Raw genomic sequence first — 19,535 nt, forward strand, 5'->3', positions numbered from 1 at the left:
TAGAAGATAATGATAACCATTCCCTTTAATTGGAAGTTTGAGCAAATCTACAGAGACTGAATCCCAAGGAGCTGAAGCGATGGGTAAGGAAGTGAGGGAATGTCATGAGCGAGTGATGGACGGTGTGAAGCATACTGAGAGCAGAGCGCACAATGCTGAAAGATATCTTTCCTCATAGTAGGCTAGAAATATGATCGTTTTGTTTGTCCGAGGTAACTGCCTCGACCTGGGTGTTCTGCGTGGGATGAGTCGTGAACAAGTAAGAATGATACTCACTAACAACTGAGGTACCACGGGATGAGATAAACACTCGCTAGAATTGTCAGTAGAGACATCACTCATCTTGCATGAAAAACGTATCAGCACTCACTTATAACTTAGGAAGATTTGTCTTGTCACCATATTCAAGGTAATATGTAACATTAGAACAAAACGCGTCTGAATGTTGATGTTTCTTTATTTCATCCATGGTCGGCACGACAAGATTCTCTGTAATGGCTGAGATAGCGGAAACGTTGCGTGAGAGTGCATCGACCACTGAGTTTGCCTTACCACGAATATATAAAAATGTAGGATCGAATTCTTGAATCGTACGTTGCCAGCGAACAAATTGACCTGTGAAGTTGTTACCTTTGAAGGTCTCTGTAACAGCATAATGATCAGTGTGGACATGAATTTTATAGCCCGATATGAGTTCACGAAAATGACGTAACGCCCAGATCAGAGCGAAACTTTCATGCTTCGTGACGTCATAATTTTGCCTGCTTGAGAAGTTTGCTAGCATACGCCAATACGCGATATTTACCAAGTGAATCCTTTTGAATGAGAACAGCGCCGATTCCAAAGCCTGAAAGTGGCTTCACCACTCACCTCAGAAATATTTTACAAAGCCATTCAAAGCTTGCAGCCACCCATTCTCTCCTCAAATTCTCAAAATCTATCACACAGCACGTCCGCTGACACACCAATTGTTACAAAGCAGAAAACATTGCTTCCTCACTGAGCTCGGAATTGATCGCTCAACTCCAAGATTCAAATTGGTTTACTGGTGTCTCATTGTCAAAGGGTGAGTTAAAAAGACTCATAGCTTATCTCTCGTTCACCACCTTGATGCTCCCAATTTCCAGATTGCAAGTGACATCTGATTCAACAAAACAGATTACATATATGATGTCTGCAAAGTCATATCTGATAAGCGTCCCTTTCCCAGCTCTGAAACGTTTCAGGTACTTGATTCCTCTTCATCTGACTCATCTCACCCCATCATCCACCTTGTCTCGTTGTAAATTAATCAGGGAAGGAGAGTGTCTGGGTGTGGAAATTCTTATGGTAAGTTAATGTCAGTTCTCTCTCTCTCTCTCTCTCTCTCTCTCTCTCTCTCTCTCTCTCTCTCTCTCTCTCTCTCTCTCTCTCTCTCTCTCTCTCTCTCTTCTCGTTTATTATTTTTTTCTCTTTCGTCAATCTTACTTTCTTCATTGCGTTATCTAGGTGTACATTACACGCCCCCTCATAAAATGAAATTTTTCGAAAGATATACGAAAGCTACGAAAACGTTAGGAAACAATAAGAAAAAAAAAAAAATTGTCGGACACATCATCACACTTAAACAAGGTTGTCCATATTAATCACAAAACATCAAAGGCTACTGTAGCACTGACATAAATAATTATTACATAGCTAGAAATAATAGGGCTCCCACTAAGCCCTTCAACTTGAACTGCCGTTTCTTCTTTCTCCTCCCCCTCCTCCTCCGAGACCCGTCTCTCTCACTACATCAGTACCTATGGTTTTCATGGTTCCACTGCTCTGCAAGCTTTCTCATGCAGGGCATTTTAGTCATCTCTTTTCTCCAGCAGCTACGGCTGCTCCAGCGTCTCCTGTGACTCTGAAATTCTTTTTCCTCGGTCTCTGTCGTCTTCTTCGTCCTCTGCCTTCTCTGCTTCTCCACCAACTCTAACCTCTCCTCATCCTCTCACTACACACCCTATTCCACCTGTATCTTCTCCTCACTGTACAATCTTCAGAGGCACCATGCAACAATGACATTCCTTCATCCTTGCAACACACAATGAATCCACCAGGGACCATAGTCTACTGGTGTGACATCACAGTAGGGCCAGATAAAATACTTCCCAGCCAAACAATACTCTCAATCGGGCCTGCACTGCCTACACTTTTACTCCCACTTGCCTGCTTCCGGCTCCGTGGAGCCTCCATGCCACACCCATAAAATTGATAAAACAATAATGCCACTTCCTTGGGGAAACTCAGAGGCACCCTTGGGCCGCTCTAAACTAAACAATAAACTCTTTCCCTGCGTCTTACTGTCAGGCACAACACTATTACGCCCCATTCCTCGTGCCGGCCCCTCGATGACACAGGTATCACCACAGCGAGCTGACGGCTGTTTCTTTCCATAGCACTCCCATCCCTGCACACGGAGCCAAACAAACACACGTGGCCGTCATAAAACAAATCTGGCTCCAACATGAGTCCGGCCAACGTGCCATTGGGCCATCCCCACTGCTCCCAGCAACTGCGCCCATGTGCAAGCCTGTCTCATCATCCCCATCATCCCTGATACCTTGTCGCTTCGAGGAAGCCGACATCCATCAACACGTACTACATTTCTCGGGCCCAGTACCTGACAAGTACTAACAGCTTGGCCAAACAAAGCCTCCGGCAACACTGAGGGTGCTTCCTGAGCGGCAAGTAAGAAAGCATCACAAGCACCCTCACTCATCGCTGCCTCCCGCCACAGCGCCATGACACTCATGTCAATAACGTCATCACTACTCGACCCGGAAGGAAAAATCGGGTGGGCAACATTACAAATAATCCTCACAATAGGAGAAACAAAACTAGCCATGCCATAACGGAAAGGAGCCCTAGACAAGAGGTCATCAGACTTACCAACCTGACCCGCGCGGTTACGCCAAACAAACGTGGGTACACTAAACAAACGGGGGCATACCCGATCGCTAAACCCTCACCAAATGCCCCTGAATCATCCTGACTCCAAAACAACCATGTATCATGCCGCTATGCGCTTCTAGGACCAGTGCCTCCTTAACTGCGGATGACACATCAAAATGGAGCAACAAACCTCCGTTCTCTTCTCTCCGCCGGTTATTCACAATATATAGGGTTGCTCTCAACTAACTCTACTTCCTTACCATTCAGTCCTGCCTTGAGAAATACTGGGGCACAACACACGAGAGGCAGAACCCTCCTTGACTACACTGACAGCTGTTGCAGCAGCTGCCATAAGCTGCATCAGTACTATCACTGCGTTTCTTTTGTGGCGGCCCTGCCTTATTGCAGTCGACTCCAGGAGTCACATATCCCGCGGGCACCCGACATCGGGGTGCTCGCTTCACCTTAGGGCGAGTAACAACTGAGTCAGCACTCTCAGCAGCCTCCACATCTGGGACGGCGTTCGGGGATGGGAGCTGCACCCAGACTCTTCCTCCTTCTAGGTCATTCCCAAGAAGGAAATTGACCCCCGACACTGACAGGTCCTCCGCTAGTGCCACCCGCGTCTCCGCGGTCACTAGCAGGCATGTCACCTTAATCTCCGCCGTGGCGAAGCTCTCCGCGGCGCCAGTTCCCCGATACCAGACAGGCTGACCGCAGGCAACTCGCCTCCCAGTCACATTCCTGCACAGCAACTGCTGTGCCGCTGTGTCTCTCAAAACTGTGACAGAATACGTAACCCTATCAATCTCAACAGTGCCGTGACACAAAAAATGGACGGCATCAGTCCAACTCAGACCTCACAGGGGACGGTGAGGTAACAACAGATGAGGGGACGGCCACATCACCGTTTACACCTTCGGGACTAAACACAGCCCCGATCTCATCACAGCCCCCGATCTCTGTTGGTCACGACCCTGGGACACAATCAAGGTCACCGGCTTTTAGGGTGTCTTGGAAGCAGTGGCGGAAACTAACTTCCGGTAATTGTACTTAAAATGCCCAGTGTTCTTGTAATAATGACACATGGGCTGCATACTATACCTGGGAGTGCTGTGTTGCATGCTCCCAGACTGTGTCCGTCGTGGGTTGGGTGGGAACTTATTACCAACAGGGCTAACTCACCCTGACTTATTACTAGAGCAACTACAACTATATCTTGGACTTCCAGACGAGCTGGTGCCACCAGACCTGATATCATCAGCCCCACTATACGTACCACCGTGGCACAGGTCGGTGCACCAACACGTGGTCATCTGCCCACGTTGCTGCCTCCTTTTCTCCCTGAACAGCAGAACTAATTCCTTCTCGGCCACATTAATGAACTGCTTCATTACCATGAGTTCCTTAAACTCACGGAAGGAGGTGGCCCGGATGTGGAGGCTGCTGATGTTGCTGACTCTGATAGTCCTGTTGTTACTCGCCCTAAGGCGAGGAAAGCACCCCAGCGTCAGGTGACCGCGGGATCTGTGCCTCCAGGGGGCGACTGCACTAAGGCAGGGCTACCACAAAAGGAGCGCAGTATTTAATTTGCGACAGCAGTGGGGGCAGAGTGCCCAGAGGCCTGTCCCACTGCTGGCAGAGGTTTTGACAAACCAGAGTCAGACTCGTTTTTGAGTCAGTGTGCAGGGGCTGACTGCAAAATCGCAGAGCAACCAAAAAAAAGCACCTGACTTTATGGAGAGTGTTGCCGAGGGTGAGGCTGAAACGTTGGATTTGGGTTGTTTGTTCGATGGCTTGCCTCACCCTGTGGATCTTCTAGAAGTTGGCACTTAGGCGGAGTTGTCACCTGGTGTTGAGGCCGTGGGCGCCAGTACTCACTCCAAGCCCCTGCTAGTTGTGTCTGGTGTGTCAGGGGTCGCTGCCGAGGGCGGGGAGACTCCTGAATCTATTGGGGAGGCGGGAGTTTTCTCCCCTGCGGAGTGTACCGGAGGCTGGGATCAGGCTGCTCCATTCCAAGGACCAGACACGGTGGGTGGTTTCTTACGTAGTGAGCCACCCGTGCTGGCAGCTGCTACTACAGCTGTCAGTGTAGTCAAGGAGGGTTCTGCCCTTCCTGTGTGTGTGTTGTCCCCACTTCTTGCCAAGGCAGGAGTGGATGGCAAGGAAGTAGAGGATCGGGTAGAGTTTGTTGAGAACAACACCATTGTAAATAGCCCACGGAGAGAGGAGGACGGGGGTTTGTTCCTCCATATTGTTGCGCCATCCACAATTAAAGAGGCACACGTGCTAGAAGCACGTAGCGGCCTGGTGCTTGGCTGTTTTAGAGTCAAGATGACTGGAGTTTTGGTGGTTGGGTGTGACCACGTTTGTTGGGCATAACTGCGTGGGTCAGGCTGGCAATCCTGATGACCTCTCATCTGGGGCACCTCTCTTTTTTGTTATGGTCAGTTTTGTTTCTCCTGGTGTGGGGATTGTTTGTAATGTTGTTCGGCACCGCGTCGGGAGGCAGCTCTGATTGAGGCTGCCTGTGATACTTTGTTGCTTGCCGCTCATGAAGCACCCTCAGTGTTGCCGGAGCCTTTGTTTGGCCAAGCTGTTAGTGCTTGTCTGTTGCTGGGACCGAAAAGTGTAGCATGTGTTGATGGACGTCAGCTTCATCGAACCAACAAGGTATTGGGTCTGATGAGAAGTGAATGGACACGGGAGCAGTTTCTGGGACCAATGGGGCTGGCCCAGTGGCACGTTGGCCGGGCTCATGTTGGAGCCGCAGTTTGCTTTGGGTGTGCAGGGATGGGAGTGCTGTGTCCTGGAAATGAGCAGCTGTCAGCTCGCCGTGGCGATACCTGCGTCATAAAAGGGCTGGCGGGAGGAATGAGGTGTAATAGTGTTGTGGCTGACACTAAGACGCAGGCTTGGTGGTGTCACACTCGGGAAGGAGTATAGTGTTTAGTTGCGAGCGGCTCAAGTGTACCTCTGAATTTTGCCAAGGAAGTGGCATTTTTATTTTGTAAATTTTATGGGTGTTGCATGGAGGCTCCATGGAGCCTGGAGCGGGCAAGCAGGAGTGATGTGGGCAGTGCAGGCCCGATTGAAAGTATTGTTTGGCCTGGAATTATTTTACCTGGCCCTGCTGTGATGCTGCCCCAGGAGACTACTGGCCCTGTTGGGCTTATTGCGTGGTGCAAGAAAGCAGGGATGTCATTGTTGCATGATAATTCTCAAGCTTGTACTGTGTGGTGAAGATACAGAGGGAGTACGCTTTGCGGTAGAGAGGAGGAATGGTGAGAGTATATGGAGAAGTAGAGAAGGCAGAGGACCGTGAAGACGACGGAGGCGGAGTGACCAGAGTCACAGGCAGAGTTGGAGCAGCTGTATCTGCTGGAGAAAAGAGATGACTAAAATGCCCTGCATGAGAAAGTTTGCACCCCATTGAAGCTGTGAAGACCACAGGTCCTGTCGTAGTACCAGAGACGATTCTGGGAGTTGGAATAGGAGGAGAAAGAAGAAATAGCAGTTCGAGTTGAAGGGCTTAGTGGGAGCCCTATTATTTCTAGTTGTATATTAATTATTTATGTCAGTGCTATAATAGCTTTTGATGTTTTGTGATGAATATGCACCCCTTCTTTAAGTCTGATGATGTGCCCAACAAATGTGTTGCTTTTGAACTTGTTGATTCCTAAAATTTTCGTAAGCTTTTGTTTAGCTTCTGAAAATTTTCATTTTATGTGGGGGCGTGTAGTGTGCATCGAGATAAGGCAATGAAAAAATTAAGAATTATGAAAGAGAAAAAGATAATAAACGAGAAGAGAGAGAGAGAGAGAGAGAGAGAGAGAGAGAGAGAGAGAGAGAGAGAGAGAGAGAGAGAGAGAGAGAGAGAGAGAGAGAGAGAGAGAGAGAGAGAGAGAGAGAGAGAGAGAGAGAGAGAGAGAGAGAGAGAGAGAGAGAGAGAGAGAGAGAGAGAGAGAGAGAGAGAGAGAGAGAGAGAGAGAGAGAGAGAGAGAGAGAGAGAGAGAGAGAGAGAGAGAGAGAGAGAGAGAGAGAGAGAGAGAGAGAGAGAGAGAGAGAGAGAGCTGGGTCTAGACTTCAGCTGTACAATTCGGAGTGGTCGCTCGCTGCCATTAATTTACCATAAGAATTTCTGGGCACAGACTCTCTCCTTCTCCAATTAATTTACCATATTTCCCTCTTTTCAGTCAGTTTGAGTGTCACATAGTTTGCAGCAGAAGAGTTACCCTTGACAATGAAATAATCAGTGTTCATCAGTCTTCCTTTGCTCATGAAAATTTTTAGAATTAAAGTGTTTTAATCATGTAGAGACTGCACGAGGAGCGGGTTTGGGACCGTGTCTGTATGTGTGTGTGTGTGTGTGTGTGTGTGTGTGTGTGTGTGTGTGTGTCGCAACTCACCTTCGTCCCTTCACCCCCCTTTAGCAGCAGCGCGCGAAGGCGGTTGGAGCATTTTCTCACAATAGTCTCTACCTTGTCGTTAGAAGGAGCAAATGTATTGAAACGTGCTCTAGCATTTACCGGAAACTACGGCGAATACTAGGTAGCCGGGTCAATTGCCTTAAGAGGGATAAGTGAGTCATTATCGGCCGTACGCTCCTGCCCATTTAAGTAGAACAAGAGTCTCTGTAGTAGTCTGCCAGTTAGTGTACTAATGAATTACACACTACACCCAGGGAAGTGACTCCTCGGCTCTACGAGTGTACATATCAGTATACAAGTCGAGTTTGTATACAGTGAGCGGTGACTGATCTTCACGTGTGTTCGTGGGAATTCCTTTGTTTCGTAGTAGTTTCTTGTGTCTTTTGTCATCAACTTGTTTTGTCTTAAATGCTACTGTGGGCTGAGGCAATTCATTAGCAGAGGACCTAAGTAATTAGCTGCGTAGTAAACTTTACTCCCTCCACAGGTCCTGACAAGGCCTGTTGCGCAGGTGGCAGTAGACGATACTACTCGGCTTGAGGCTATAACACTCTGTTGGGCAGTGGGAGGACTGTTACTGTAGGTGAAAGGTATTATACCTCAATCATATGTGTGTTATTAACTGTTTTTTTTTTTTTTCTAGACGTGGTTGTCGATTCTTTTGCAGCTGTGAGGGTGTAAGTGCTGTTTGGAGCATCCCCCATGTCTATAGGTCGGTAAAACAGTCTGGCGGCGTCAACTCAGTGTGGCCTGGAGTTACAACTGTTGTGAAAAGGGTGCAGGAGTCACAAGGAACCCTGTACACCCATTTATGAGCCCTGCGCTGACTCCACGTAGGAGATGGCTCAGTGAAGATAGTGAAGAGGCTGGGAATCGTGGTAATAACACTATATATATATATATATATATATATATATATATATATATATATATATATATATATATATATATATATATATATATATATATATATATATATATATATATTAAAGATTTCTCTAAATCTAAGAAATTTATCAACTCCAAGAAACGGCCGATTCAAGCGCTAAATATACAAATTCACAAAATGTTTTAGTACTTCAGTGTAGTGGCTGTGTGTGTGTGTGTGTGTGTGTGTGTGTGTGTGTGTGTGTGCGTGTGCGGGTGTGTGTGTGTGTGTGTGTGTGTGTGTGTGTGTGTGTGTGTGTGTGTGTGTGTGTGTGTGTGAAGTTATCTATGAGACTACACACTCACCTGTCACGTGTGTGATGCACGTTTCGTTGTGCGACACTCAAAAGGGAGAGACTGAATAGTACACCAACTACTGCCACGCCAATCACGATCCACACCTGATGATCAGAAAAAAAAAAGTAATTTCGAGTTTTCTTTAAAATTATCATCATACATTTTTTTTTTCCCAAAATACAACTACCGGTATAAAATTATTTACAATTTTGTTATATTTAAATAAAAAAAAGTTGATGTTTTAATTTAATCTTCACTTACTTCCCGGACAAAGGCAAAAAGCCAAGGCAGTAAGCAAATGGGCTCAATAGTTTATGCAGAAAGAAAGAGACAGATTCTTACTGCAAAAAAGAGAGGAACTTGTCAGAGAGAGGGAAGAAGAGTAGAGAATGAAGAGTAAAGAAGTCATACGAAGAGAAGAACAGCACTGTCATGGTGTTTATCAGTTGTGTGAAGTTCTTCTGAAGAAAATGAAGTAACGTCAGATGATAGTTTTAAAGTGTCTTTTGAAGCTTTACCAAAGAAAGGAAAACACAACACAAGAGACATTTCAAGCACTGCATTTGCTAGTATTCGACACCATACTAGTCTCCGTGAAACTACAAGAATTGCAACTGTCGCTTGAATAAATGGAGGCCTCATCTGCCAAGATGATTCATCAATCATAATGAAATTTGAAGCACGCAACAAAAAAAAAATGAATGAGATATCTGATCATTGAGAAAATAATTAAAGGAAGGAAGACTCTCCTGTCTTTTGTTTGATGGAAGAATGGATGAAACCAAAGTTATGCTAGAAGTAGGGAGAATAAACAGAAATTTTCAATGTCTAATCAAAGAACACTGCACTGTTTGTTCTGAGCCTGGCGGCCTGTTTTTTTTTTTTTTTTTTTTTTATTAATTTTACGCCTGAAACTGAAGTGGAAAGGAAGAAACATGCAGAAATAATAACTGTGGGAACTTTTTAGACCTTCACTCACCCTATGATCTCTCAGCTAACACACTAACACAGAAAGCATGGCTAGATATAATATAAATAACCAATAACTTAGCTGTGGTACATGTGGTTAACAGGGAGCTGGGATGGCCAGGGTGGTGATCCCAAGTCGCTGGTGTTCCACTAACACCGGCTGGTCGTGTTACGTAGCAAAGACCGACTCTTTGTTGTTGTCCAGGGTTCCATGCTTTTAAGTTCTTATCAACTTGTGAAATTTATAAGTGCAAGCTGTAGAGTTGCGGAGAACTGATCTAGATGAGGGTTAACTGGTGACTGCTCCCGACAACAAGGACAATCGGCTGTATTATGAAATTCCCCCCTTCTTCCCGTTCCCTTGCCCTTCCCTTGGCCGTTTGTGGTATTATTAATCTCCCCCATCCCCGCGGGTGTGTTTAAAAAAATGTGGCAACGGGAGTGTTGACTCGACGGGGTGAAAGACAAAAGAACTTCACCTTCCCTTCGTATATATTTGGAAAGAATACAATTACTGATTTTATATATATATATATATATATATATATATATATATATATATATATATATATATATATATATATATATATATATATATATATATATATATATATATATATATAAGGTAATACGTTTATAAACGTGAAAAAAAATAATGAATGATGTAACATTTTAGACTTTGCTTAAATGGATATATTTGTAATGTTTCTGGAGACGTTGGTGTTCCCATGTGATTGTAAATATACGCCGCGGCGGTGTGGCCTCCAGCTGCCAGTGTGAGTTGCCAGATGGAGAGAGAGAGAGAGAGAGAGAGAGAGAGAGAGAGAGAGAGAGAGAGAGAGAGAGATATGCATTTCCATAGATACCACACACACACACACACACACACACACACACACACACACACACACAAGATGCCCATCTAGAGACGTAAACGTGATCATATCTCGATCTTGCAGAGAGAGAGAGAAAAGAGAAAGAGAGAGAGAGACTGTGGGGAATATCATACCAGAAATACCCTGCATCGCCTCAAAGAGCGCGCGCGCACACACACACACACACACACACACACACACACACTACCTGTAAAAGTAAGCACCTCTTGCCAGCAGTGTGTGTGGCACAGCGTGATAGAAAGCGTGACTGGTTAGACATTAGATAATGGTGTATATAAATGCATAAATCACCAAACGTGGCATAACTGGCAACTCATACCGGTAGGCCTAGCCAGCATTCGTACCCCCACGGGTGATCTTCAAGGTCACCAACATATCTCTGATTTTTTTAGTTTTTTTTTATTTGCTATTACTTGTAGACCATCAGCTTTATGCATTATTTTATATTATATTATGTATGTTAGTGAAAAATAAGCGAAAAGTGCATTTATTGTCTCATTTTTCAGAATTATTGGCTTGAAAGGATTACCAACATTAATTTTGGCCACTGTAGTGAACCACGGGCACGGGAAGGGGACGAGATTGCTCTCAAATATCCCAGTTTTCGGGTGAGCTCGGGGACGGGACGAGGAAGGGGGAATTTAATAATACGGCCACAAGCCCCCAGCTTGGGTCCCCATCTTGCCACATCGTCAGAAATAAAAGCTACCTCGAATCCGCACATCTTTAATTCCCAATGTCTTTATAATAGTAATTAATACTCAGTTTGTATTATATAATTTATCCTTTAAGTTTGTTTTATATCATTTACCCTTTAATATAACTTTACAATTTATACACAAATCACACTATAAACCAATAAGACATTGATAATATGAGTGATATTAATGTAAATTTCCACATCCTGGAGCCGGGCGTTACCTAAATCTATATCCAGGTAATATGACCACCTGAGATCAAATTCCTCCATTTATCCCGAGACCTTTCAGATGCTACTCGGAGTGGCCTGGGACCGGATGCTCAAAACTCTCCCTTAGCGCGCCTCTAAAAAGGGATTTTCCGCTACGATCACCTTTAAGGCGATCTCTAAGGTCGATGCTCAAAACTCCCTTTAGCGTCTCGGCCAATCAAATACAGGCATTACAGTGATGTACAGCCAATCACATTCGCGGAATTTATCAGCTGTGTTTGTAAACATGGACACGAGGAAAAACATACCATGGCAAGCTAAAGGTTTACAAAAAAACAAGTTCAGCGACGAGGAATGCTATGTATTCATCAGAGAAGTACAAGAGAGAAAAAGGCAGTCCTGCTGGGAGAACTGAATGCTCCTGTAATCACGGAAATCAAGTACTTTTAGCACAGTGCGTGGGCAACTGTGACAGCGGCGGTGAATGCAGTGAGTGGTGAGGACAGAACACCAACAGAAATCAGTAGGAGGTACGTGGACTTTAAGAGTGTGGTGAAAAAACAAGGTAGCAAGGATACGAGTACATGAATCACAGACAGGTAAATCATTATGGGTACGTTCTGTATTATAGTGAACACTTAATTGTTCACCATAAATCTGCTATCACTAGTATTTAGTAATCTAGATGACACACCGCTCATAAAAAGAAAAAAAAAAAAATCAAGGTAAATAAATCAAATTAGCCTATTAATATAAGGTAAATCAAGAACTATTAGAGGTAAATAACTTACCTAAACCTTACCTTTAACAAAGTCATAACAGAGTGCGTAAAGCTTTCTCATGGTTATGGCCATAAATTGGCTTATTTTACTTGATTACCCCCAATAAAAAAATATCTATATCAGAAAGGTGACATGAAAGAGATGTTTTTCTTCCCTCACAAAGAAATTACTTTTTAATAATCTTATCTACCTTAAAGATAAATTTCCTTCTAGATGTTTCTTTGTCATTACTTGCTGATAATAATTGTTAAAAAAAAAAAAATAAAAAAAAAATATATATATATATATATATATATATATATATATATATATATATATATATATATATATATATATATATATATATATATATATATATATATATATATATATATATATATATATATATATATATATATATATATATATATATATATATATATATATATATATATATATATATATATATATATATATATATATATATATATATATATATATATTATTATTATTTCCGTAGTGGGGTATGAGCCCACCCATTTTTATTTCTAATGAGGCAAATGTTTAGGTTTATCCTGTTGTTTTGCTTAAAACATATTAAATGCATATTATCATTTCTTACTGTAACACCAGTGCATATGATGCTAAATCCCCACAGGTGTTAGGACTTACTTTCTATTGTCCTCTTGTCTTTTGCTCCCACGGTCACAATTGTTCCTAAATGTATGATCTGTTGTTTTCTTAAATGTATATTTATACATGTATCAGGGCCAAGTGAACTTCCACATTCTTCTGAGCTTGGAGGTGGAAGGTGAAGTAGTCTACAGCCCTGCCACTCTCTTTGTCTCTCTTGGGACTTCCCGCGTGCCTTCCCCTGAAGTTCCCTCGGAGACACACACAGAGGATGGTGACACAGTTGAGGATCCTCAGAAGGAACCTCCACCACCACAAAGGTGCCAGAGGGTTCAAATGAAATAGCAGGGGTATAAAAGAGAGGGGGTAATATTGCAGATGTTGTCAAATGCAAGCATACATCGGAATTTTATTGTATGAAAAGTGCCATTCTCTGGACCGGTTGAGCAACAGTTGACTGCTCTAGCAACACATTTGATACTTTTTGTTAGGCTGTGGCAGGCAAAGCAGAATAATAATTAAGCAAGTTTCTTGTAGTCTTTTTATGTATTTTTATGTATAATTAACTAAAATCAAGAGTTATTACTAATTAAAATTTACTTTAGTATCAATTAGTATTAACTTTAGTCTTAAGAAATAGCCATTATTTATTTAAATATTTAAGTGTAAGGCATAACCATATTTTATGATCTGATTTTGCAATTTTATTCATAATGTGACTTACATGTATCATTATTTAGATTTATTAAGGCTTTGTGATGTACAATATTATGTGTGATGGCCTTAAAGTATTTTACTGACGCCTGCAAGAATAATTAAAGAACCACCTCTGCTCAAGTTTTAATTAAGTTATTTAGTCTAGTACACACACCTGAAAAGTTATAAAATATAGTCATTATCATCATCATTAAAAAAAAAAAAGATGATGGTGATGAAAAAAAAAAATAGTCGTTTAAAGATTATGTAGGATAGTGTGTTTTCTTACGTATATTTTTGTATGCTGGATAAAACAGAAGTGATGTAAACTACAAATTATTTGAAATATTACTATATGATCTCACAGATTGTGATACCTCGAGTTTTGGATGAAGCATAAATCTCCGTTACAAGTATTCTATAATAATTCTCTCTCTCTCTCTCTCTCTCTCTCTCTCTCTCTCTCTCTCTCTCTCTCTCTCTCTCTCTCTCTCTCTCTCTCTCTCTCTTTCTCCCACATTACCATCGTATTCTGTACCTCTGGCATGCATTCCATGCAGATATCTTACTTACCTAGGGGAAAATAAAGATTGTAGTTTTGTATGATGCAAATAATATATTTCTATTGTACAATAAATGTTGTCATTTGATCATGCCTTATCATCTTTATCAGCTACCACTTTAAAGGTAATACTGTGTTTGACTTAGTTTTTGGCTTCCCCCACTTCCCCACTAAATAACTTTTTTTTTTGTCATAACAGTCTTAACTGTTCATCAATACATTATCATATTTCTATGTAACTAACTGATTAACTGTTATCCAATTTAAGATTGCTTTATATAATATGTAAATACTATGACATACTATTTTTTTTCTTTTTTTCACAGCGAGACAGGTGATACTTGTAAGTGGTATAATAAATTATACTTTTATCTAAGGATTATGCAGTTTTATCATCATAGTACTTTCATAAGCTTTATGCCAAACCATACATTTCAAAAAGCACATTACCACCATATTCCCCATGCTCTAATATTCTTCGGAGATTGCAATTTGTTTAAATAAATGTGTTGTGTGTACCTTGCAACACAGTTCATGATTAAGTGTTCACTATCACACACAACCTGGCAATGAAGGAAATGATGCCCTTTAACATTAAGGTCAAGATGCACATCTTGGTGTTTTTATAACACCATGTGTACCATTCCCAGTCATTTTATTAAAAAAACTTGCTTTCCTCACAATTTTTCCCAGTGCAGTTGTGCGTTGCTGTAGTCTGCTGGGTATCTTAACCTCTGTGAGTACTTTCCTGTAGAGAGCTTCAGTGGCACCAGTTATTGCTCTTGAAAGACTTGACTGGTGCACACTCGTGGCATCACCAACAACACTGTGAAAACCACCACGTACAAGGATTCTCAGGGCAATTAACACTTGTGTTACAACGGGCAGAGCACGGGGCAATGCCATTTGGTGGAGCAACATGTGGATCTAGTTCCTGGGACAGCTGCACAATGTCTTCACGCAGAAGTCTAGGTAGATTTGTAGTTTCAACTAGTACTTCCCTCTTGACCCCCATAACCTACTGGACCCCCCCATAAGGTAAACTACCTAACATTTTGTAACCTCCTAACAGGTGGAAGACTTTGCCCCTCCTGGACACCCCCCTATGGTAAAATAACCTAATCTAACATTTTGTTACCTAAACGATAAGATTTCGCTCCCCCTGGACCCTCCATAAGATAAAATAGCCTAACATTTTGTAACCTTTTAACCAAGGAGGGGGATTCGCCCCCCACCCCCGTGCCCTACATAAGGAAAACTTATCATTAATTTCTGACAAGGTAAAACAGGGCTACAAATGCTCCAAACATTGAGATGTAGAACCTGAGAAAGGCTGTAGGTACATAAGTTGTATTGTTTGAAACTGCAATAAAACCGAAGTGTACTTCCAAGGTACCATGCAACACAGTTCATGATTCAGTGTTCTGTGTTCATCACTGACGTGCAGAACATCCAGTGGGTCTGTATACCTTCTCTATCGCCTCAGACCACGTTCATCACAAGGAACTCCATCCTGCCAAAACAGCACGATCGCCAAGGAGCCACCAGTTCCCAGCGGAGCCTTCTGTCTGCACGTATTTGGGAGATTCAACGCATATTATGTAAAATTCTATATCTAAAAACACTTCTGCCACCTTAAAATTACTTTTGGGAATGAATATCAGAAGAAATAATGTTAAAATAGAGTTCGCAACCTTTATCTTAGGAGTGGTACCGAAGCAACCTTTACTAAAAGGTACCTTTGGCTCTGATCGTAAGGGACCTTTACGCTTTGAGCATCGTCCTAAAGCAGTCTAAGGCACCTTTAGCACTTAAAGGGCCCTTAAGATTTTTGAGTCCCTGGTCTGCAACCTCGGGATCTCTGCCCTCCCGGACCTGCGGCACCCTTCCCGGTCTGTTGACCTTAAGGTTGTTTGGAGTAAACTCGAAAAAACACTCCAGCGGAATTAATTTAATGATAGTTCGAAGAATCCTTTGTCCCTTGACCATAATTTCAGCATTTCTAATGATACCATTTTCATCAGAATATAGTTTTAATATCTTAGCTAAAGGCTATGTGAAGCGATTCTGCTCCTTTTTTAACAAGACAATGTCACCTTCTTTAAGGGTGATTACATTTTCAGCTGGCTGGATGCCATAGAATTTATCACGAAGATTGACGAGATATTCTTCTGACCAATGTTTCTCACACCTCTCTAACAATTTGTTTTGTTGGTGATAACTTTCTCTCAGATACTGGGCCCTGTCATCTATGGGCCTAAGATGTGATCCTCCACCTTGATGGATGGGAATAGTTATAATCGTCTCCCATATAAAAGATGGGATGGTGTTATTACCTCCAGATGTACTGAGGTGTCATCCAAGTAAATTAGAGATCGGTTATTGATTCTGGTCTCAATATCCAATACTACCGTTCTTAATTCTTTGAGATTTAATTTGGATCTATGTAGTGTTTTCTTTAGGAAGTTTCATTCTTTCTGTGAATCCATTCTGCCAGGGTGCCCTTGGAGTGATGAATTGTCAATGATATTGCTTGTTTACTAATGTTTATTGTACCTTTGGATCATTTATAATATCCTGATTAAAGCGTTATCACTTATGATAAGGTGGAAGCAGAAGCGCTTTGCTACAAAGATTCTAAACAATTACAGGAAGGTCTCTGAACTAAGGTCTTCGGCCACTTCTAGGTAGATTGCTTTTCTTCTGGCACAGGTGAATAGATAAATAAATAAATAGATAAATAAATAAATAAATAAATATATATATATATATATATATATATATATATATATATATATATATATATATATATATATATATATATATATATATATATGTACCTTTTTGGGGGATGTCACTCACCCATTATTATCAGACCGCCTGTGTGATCTACACCCGTTACTTGGGAGGATCTACCTGGCTTGCTCTTTCTGGAGGAAGATTTGGGGGTCCTGGATACGTCAAAGGTGTTGGTTCATAACGCTGGCATATGTTACACTTCTTCAGGGAAGTTTTTTTTATTATTTGACGCCCTTTGGGTATCCAGTAATTTTTCCTAACTTGAGCCAGAATATCCTCCATTCCCCCATGGAAAGTTATTTTGCGGGCCTCCATTATAATTCCCCTCGTGATTTCTGGCATCTAGCCAAAAATATCTCCAATAATTTTGCTTCTTCTTCTTTCCCTCCTCTACTTCAACGAGATGGCACCACTGCTATCACATCTATTTCTAAAGCTGAGCTCTTTGCTCAAAACTTTGCTAAAAACTCTACCTTGGACGATTCTGGGCTTGTTCCTCCCTCTCCCCCACCCTCCGACTACTTCATGCCTCCTATTAAAATTCTTCGCAATGATGTTTTCCATGCCGTCGCTGGCCTAAACCCTCCAAAGGCTTATGGACCTGATGGGGTCCCTCCTATTGTTCTCCGAAACTGTGCCTCCGTGCTTGCACCTTGCCTAGTCAAACTCTTTCAGCTCTGTCTGTCAACATCTACCTTTCCTTCTTGCTGGAAGTTTGCCTACGTTCAACCTGTTCCTAAAAAGGGTGACCGTTCTAATCTCTCAAACTAACGTCCTATTGCTTTAATTTCCTGCCTATCTAAAGTTTTTGAATCTATCCCCAACAGGAAGATTCTTAAACATCTATCACTTCACAACCTTCTATCTGATTGCCAGTATGGGTTCCGTCAAGGCCGCTCTACTGGTGATCTTCTGGCTTTCCTTACTGAGTCTTGGTCATCCTCTTTTAGAGATTTTGGTGAAACTTTTGCTGTTGCCTTGGACATATCAAAAGCTTTTGATAGAGTCTGGCACAAAGCTTTGATTTCCAAACTACCCTCCTACGGTTTCTATCCTTCTCTCGGTTACTTTATCTCAAGTTTCCTTTCTGACCGTTCTATTGCTGCTGTGGTAGACGGTCACTGTTCTTCTCCTAAATCTATTAACAGTGGTGTTCCTCAGGGTTCTGTCCTGTCACCCACTCTCTTCTTATTATTCATTAATGATCTTCTAAACCAAACTTCTTGTCCTATCCACCCCTACGCTGATGATACCACCCTGCACTTTTCCACGTCTTTTCATAGACGTCCAACCCTTCAGGAGGTAAACATATCATGCAGGGAAGCCACAGAACGCCTGACTTCTGATCTTTCTAAAATTTCTGATTGGGGCAGAGCAAACTTGGTATTGTTCAGTGCCTCAAAAACTCAATTCCTCCATCCATCAACTTGACACAACCTTCCAGACAACTATCCCCTTTTCTTCAGTGACACTCAACTGTCCCCCTCTTCTACACTGAACATCCTCGGTCTGTCCTTTACTTATAATCTGAACTGGAAACTTCACATCTCATCTCTAGCTAAAACAGCTTCTATGAAGTTAGGTGTTCTGAGACGTCTCCGCCAGTTTTTCTCACCCCCCCAGCTGCTAACTCTGTACAAGGGCCTTATCCGTCCATGTATGGAGTATGCTTCACATGTCTGGGGGGGTTCCACTCATACTGCTCTTTTAGACAGGGTGGAATCAAAAGCTTTTCGTCTCATCAAGTCCTCTTCTCTAACTGACTGTCTTCAGCCTCTCTCTCACCGCCGCAATGTTGCATCTCTAGCTGTCTTCTACCGCTATTTTCATGCTAACTGCTCTTCTGATCTTGCTAACTGCATGCCTCCCCTCCTTCCGCGCCCTCGCTGCACAAGACTTTCTTCTTTCTCTCACCCCTATTCTGTCCACCTCTCTAACGCAAGAGTTAACCAGTATTCTCAATCATTCATCCCTTTCTCTGGTAAACTCTGGAACTCCCTGCCTGCTTCTGTATTTCCACCTTCCTATGACTTGAATTCCTTCAAGAGGGAGGTTTCAAGACACTTATCCATTAATTTTTGACCACTGCTTTGACCCTTTTATGGGACTGGCATTTCAGTGGGCATTTTTTTTATTAGATTTTTGTTGCCCTTGGCCAGTGTCCTTCCTACATAAATTAGTTTGGTGATGTGACTCTCATTTGATAGCAGGATAGGGTACTTTGTTTCATATAGTAGTTCGGCATATTTCATTTTACCTCGGCACCTTATGATTTGTTCTTCATCCAAGTATAGCCCAAGATTCTTTATTAATCTTAATTTTGGATTCTTCACCTAGTGCCTCATGGATATCTACAAAGAATTCATGTTGTTGTTTGATCCAAAATTTTAGGGTATCTGGTATTCCTTTACCTGACTTCTGAGTGATGAACTGAAATACTCTTTTCGTTACATTAATTAACTTGTTGAATGATGTGTATTTCTTAATATTGATGGCTAGATTAGGTGGATAGTTGGCCTGAATTTGAGCTTCTACCAAATTAACTGCTACCTCTTTATATACCTTTTGAATGGGCCAATTTTTGTTTCTGGGTTAGCCAATTAGGCCCGTGGAATCATCTGGAGAATGTTATACCCCATCGTTAAGAGATCGGCCGGGTTTTCTTTGGTAGAAATATGGCGGTACTACAATTCACCTTGTGTTAACTATTTTGTGTCCTATTTTTTTTTTCATATACGG

At 42.2% G+C, this 19,535-nt stretch overlaps 1 protein-coding gene across 1 annotated transcript in view; it reads right to left on the bottom strand.

Annotated features, from left to right (window-relative positions):
- LOC135108196 (glutamate receptor 1-like) overlaps positions 1-19,535 on the bottom strand; it is an 80,532-nt gene that overhangs the window by 30,919 nt on the left and 30,078 nt on the right. Inside the window, exon 5 of the mRNA XM_064018971.1 lies at positions 8,580-8,674. Coding sequence (XP_063875041.1) covers positions 8,580-8,674 — 95 coding nt within the window. The remainder of the gene's footprint in view (positions 1-8,579; positions 8,675-19,535) is intronic.

The sequence above is a fragment of the Scylla paramamosain genome, chromosome 16 (assembly GCF_035594125.1).
Source record: "Scylla paramamosain isolate STU-SP2022 chromosome 16, ASM3559412v1, whole genome shotgun sequence".
Classification (NCBI taxonomy): domain Eukaryota; kingdom Metazoa; phylum Arthropoda; class Malacostraca; order Decapoda; family Portunidae; genus Scylla; species Scylla paramamosain.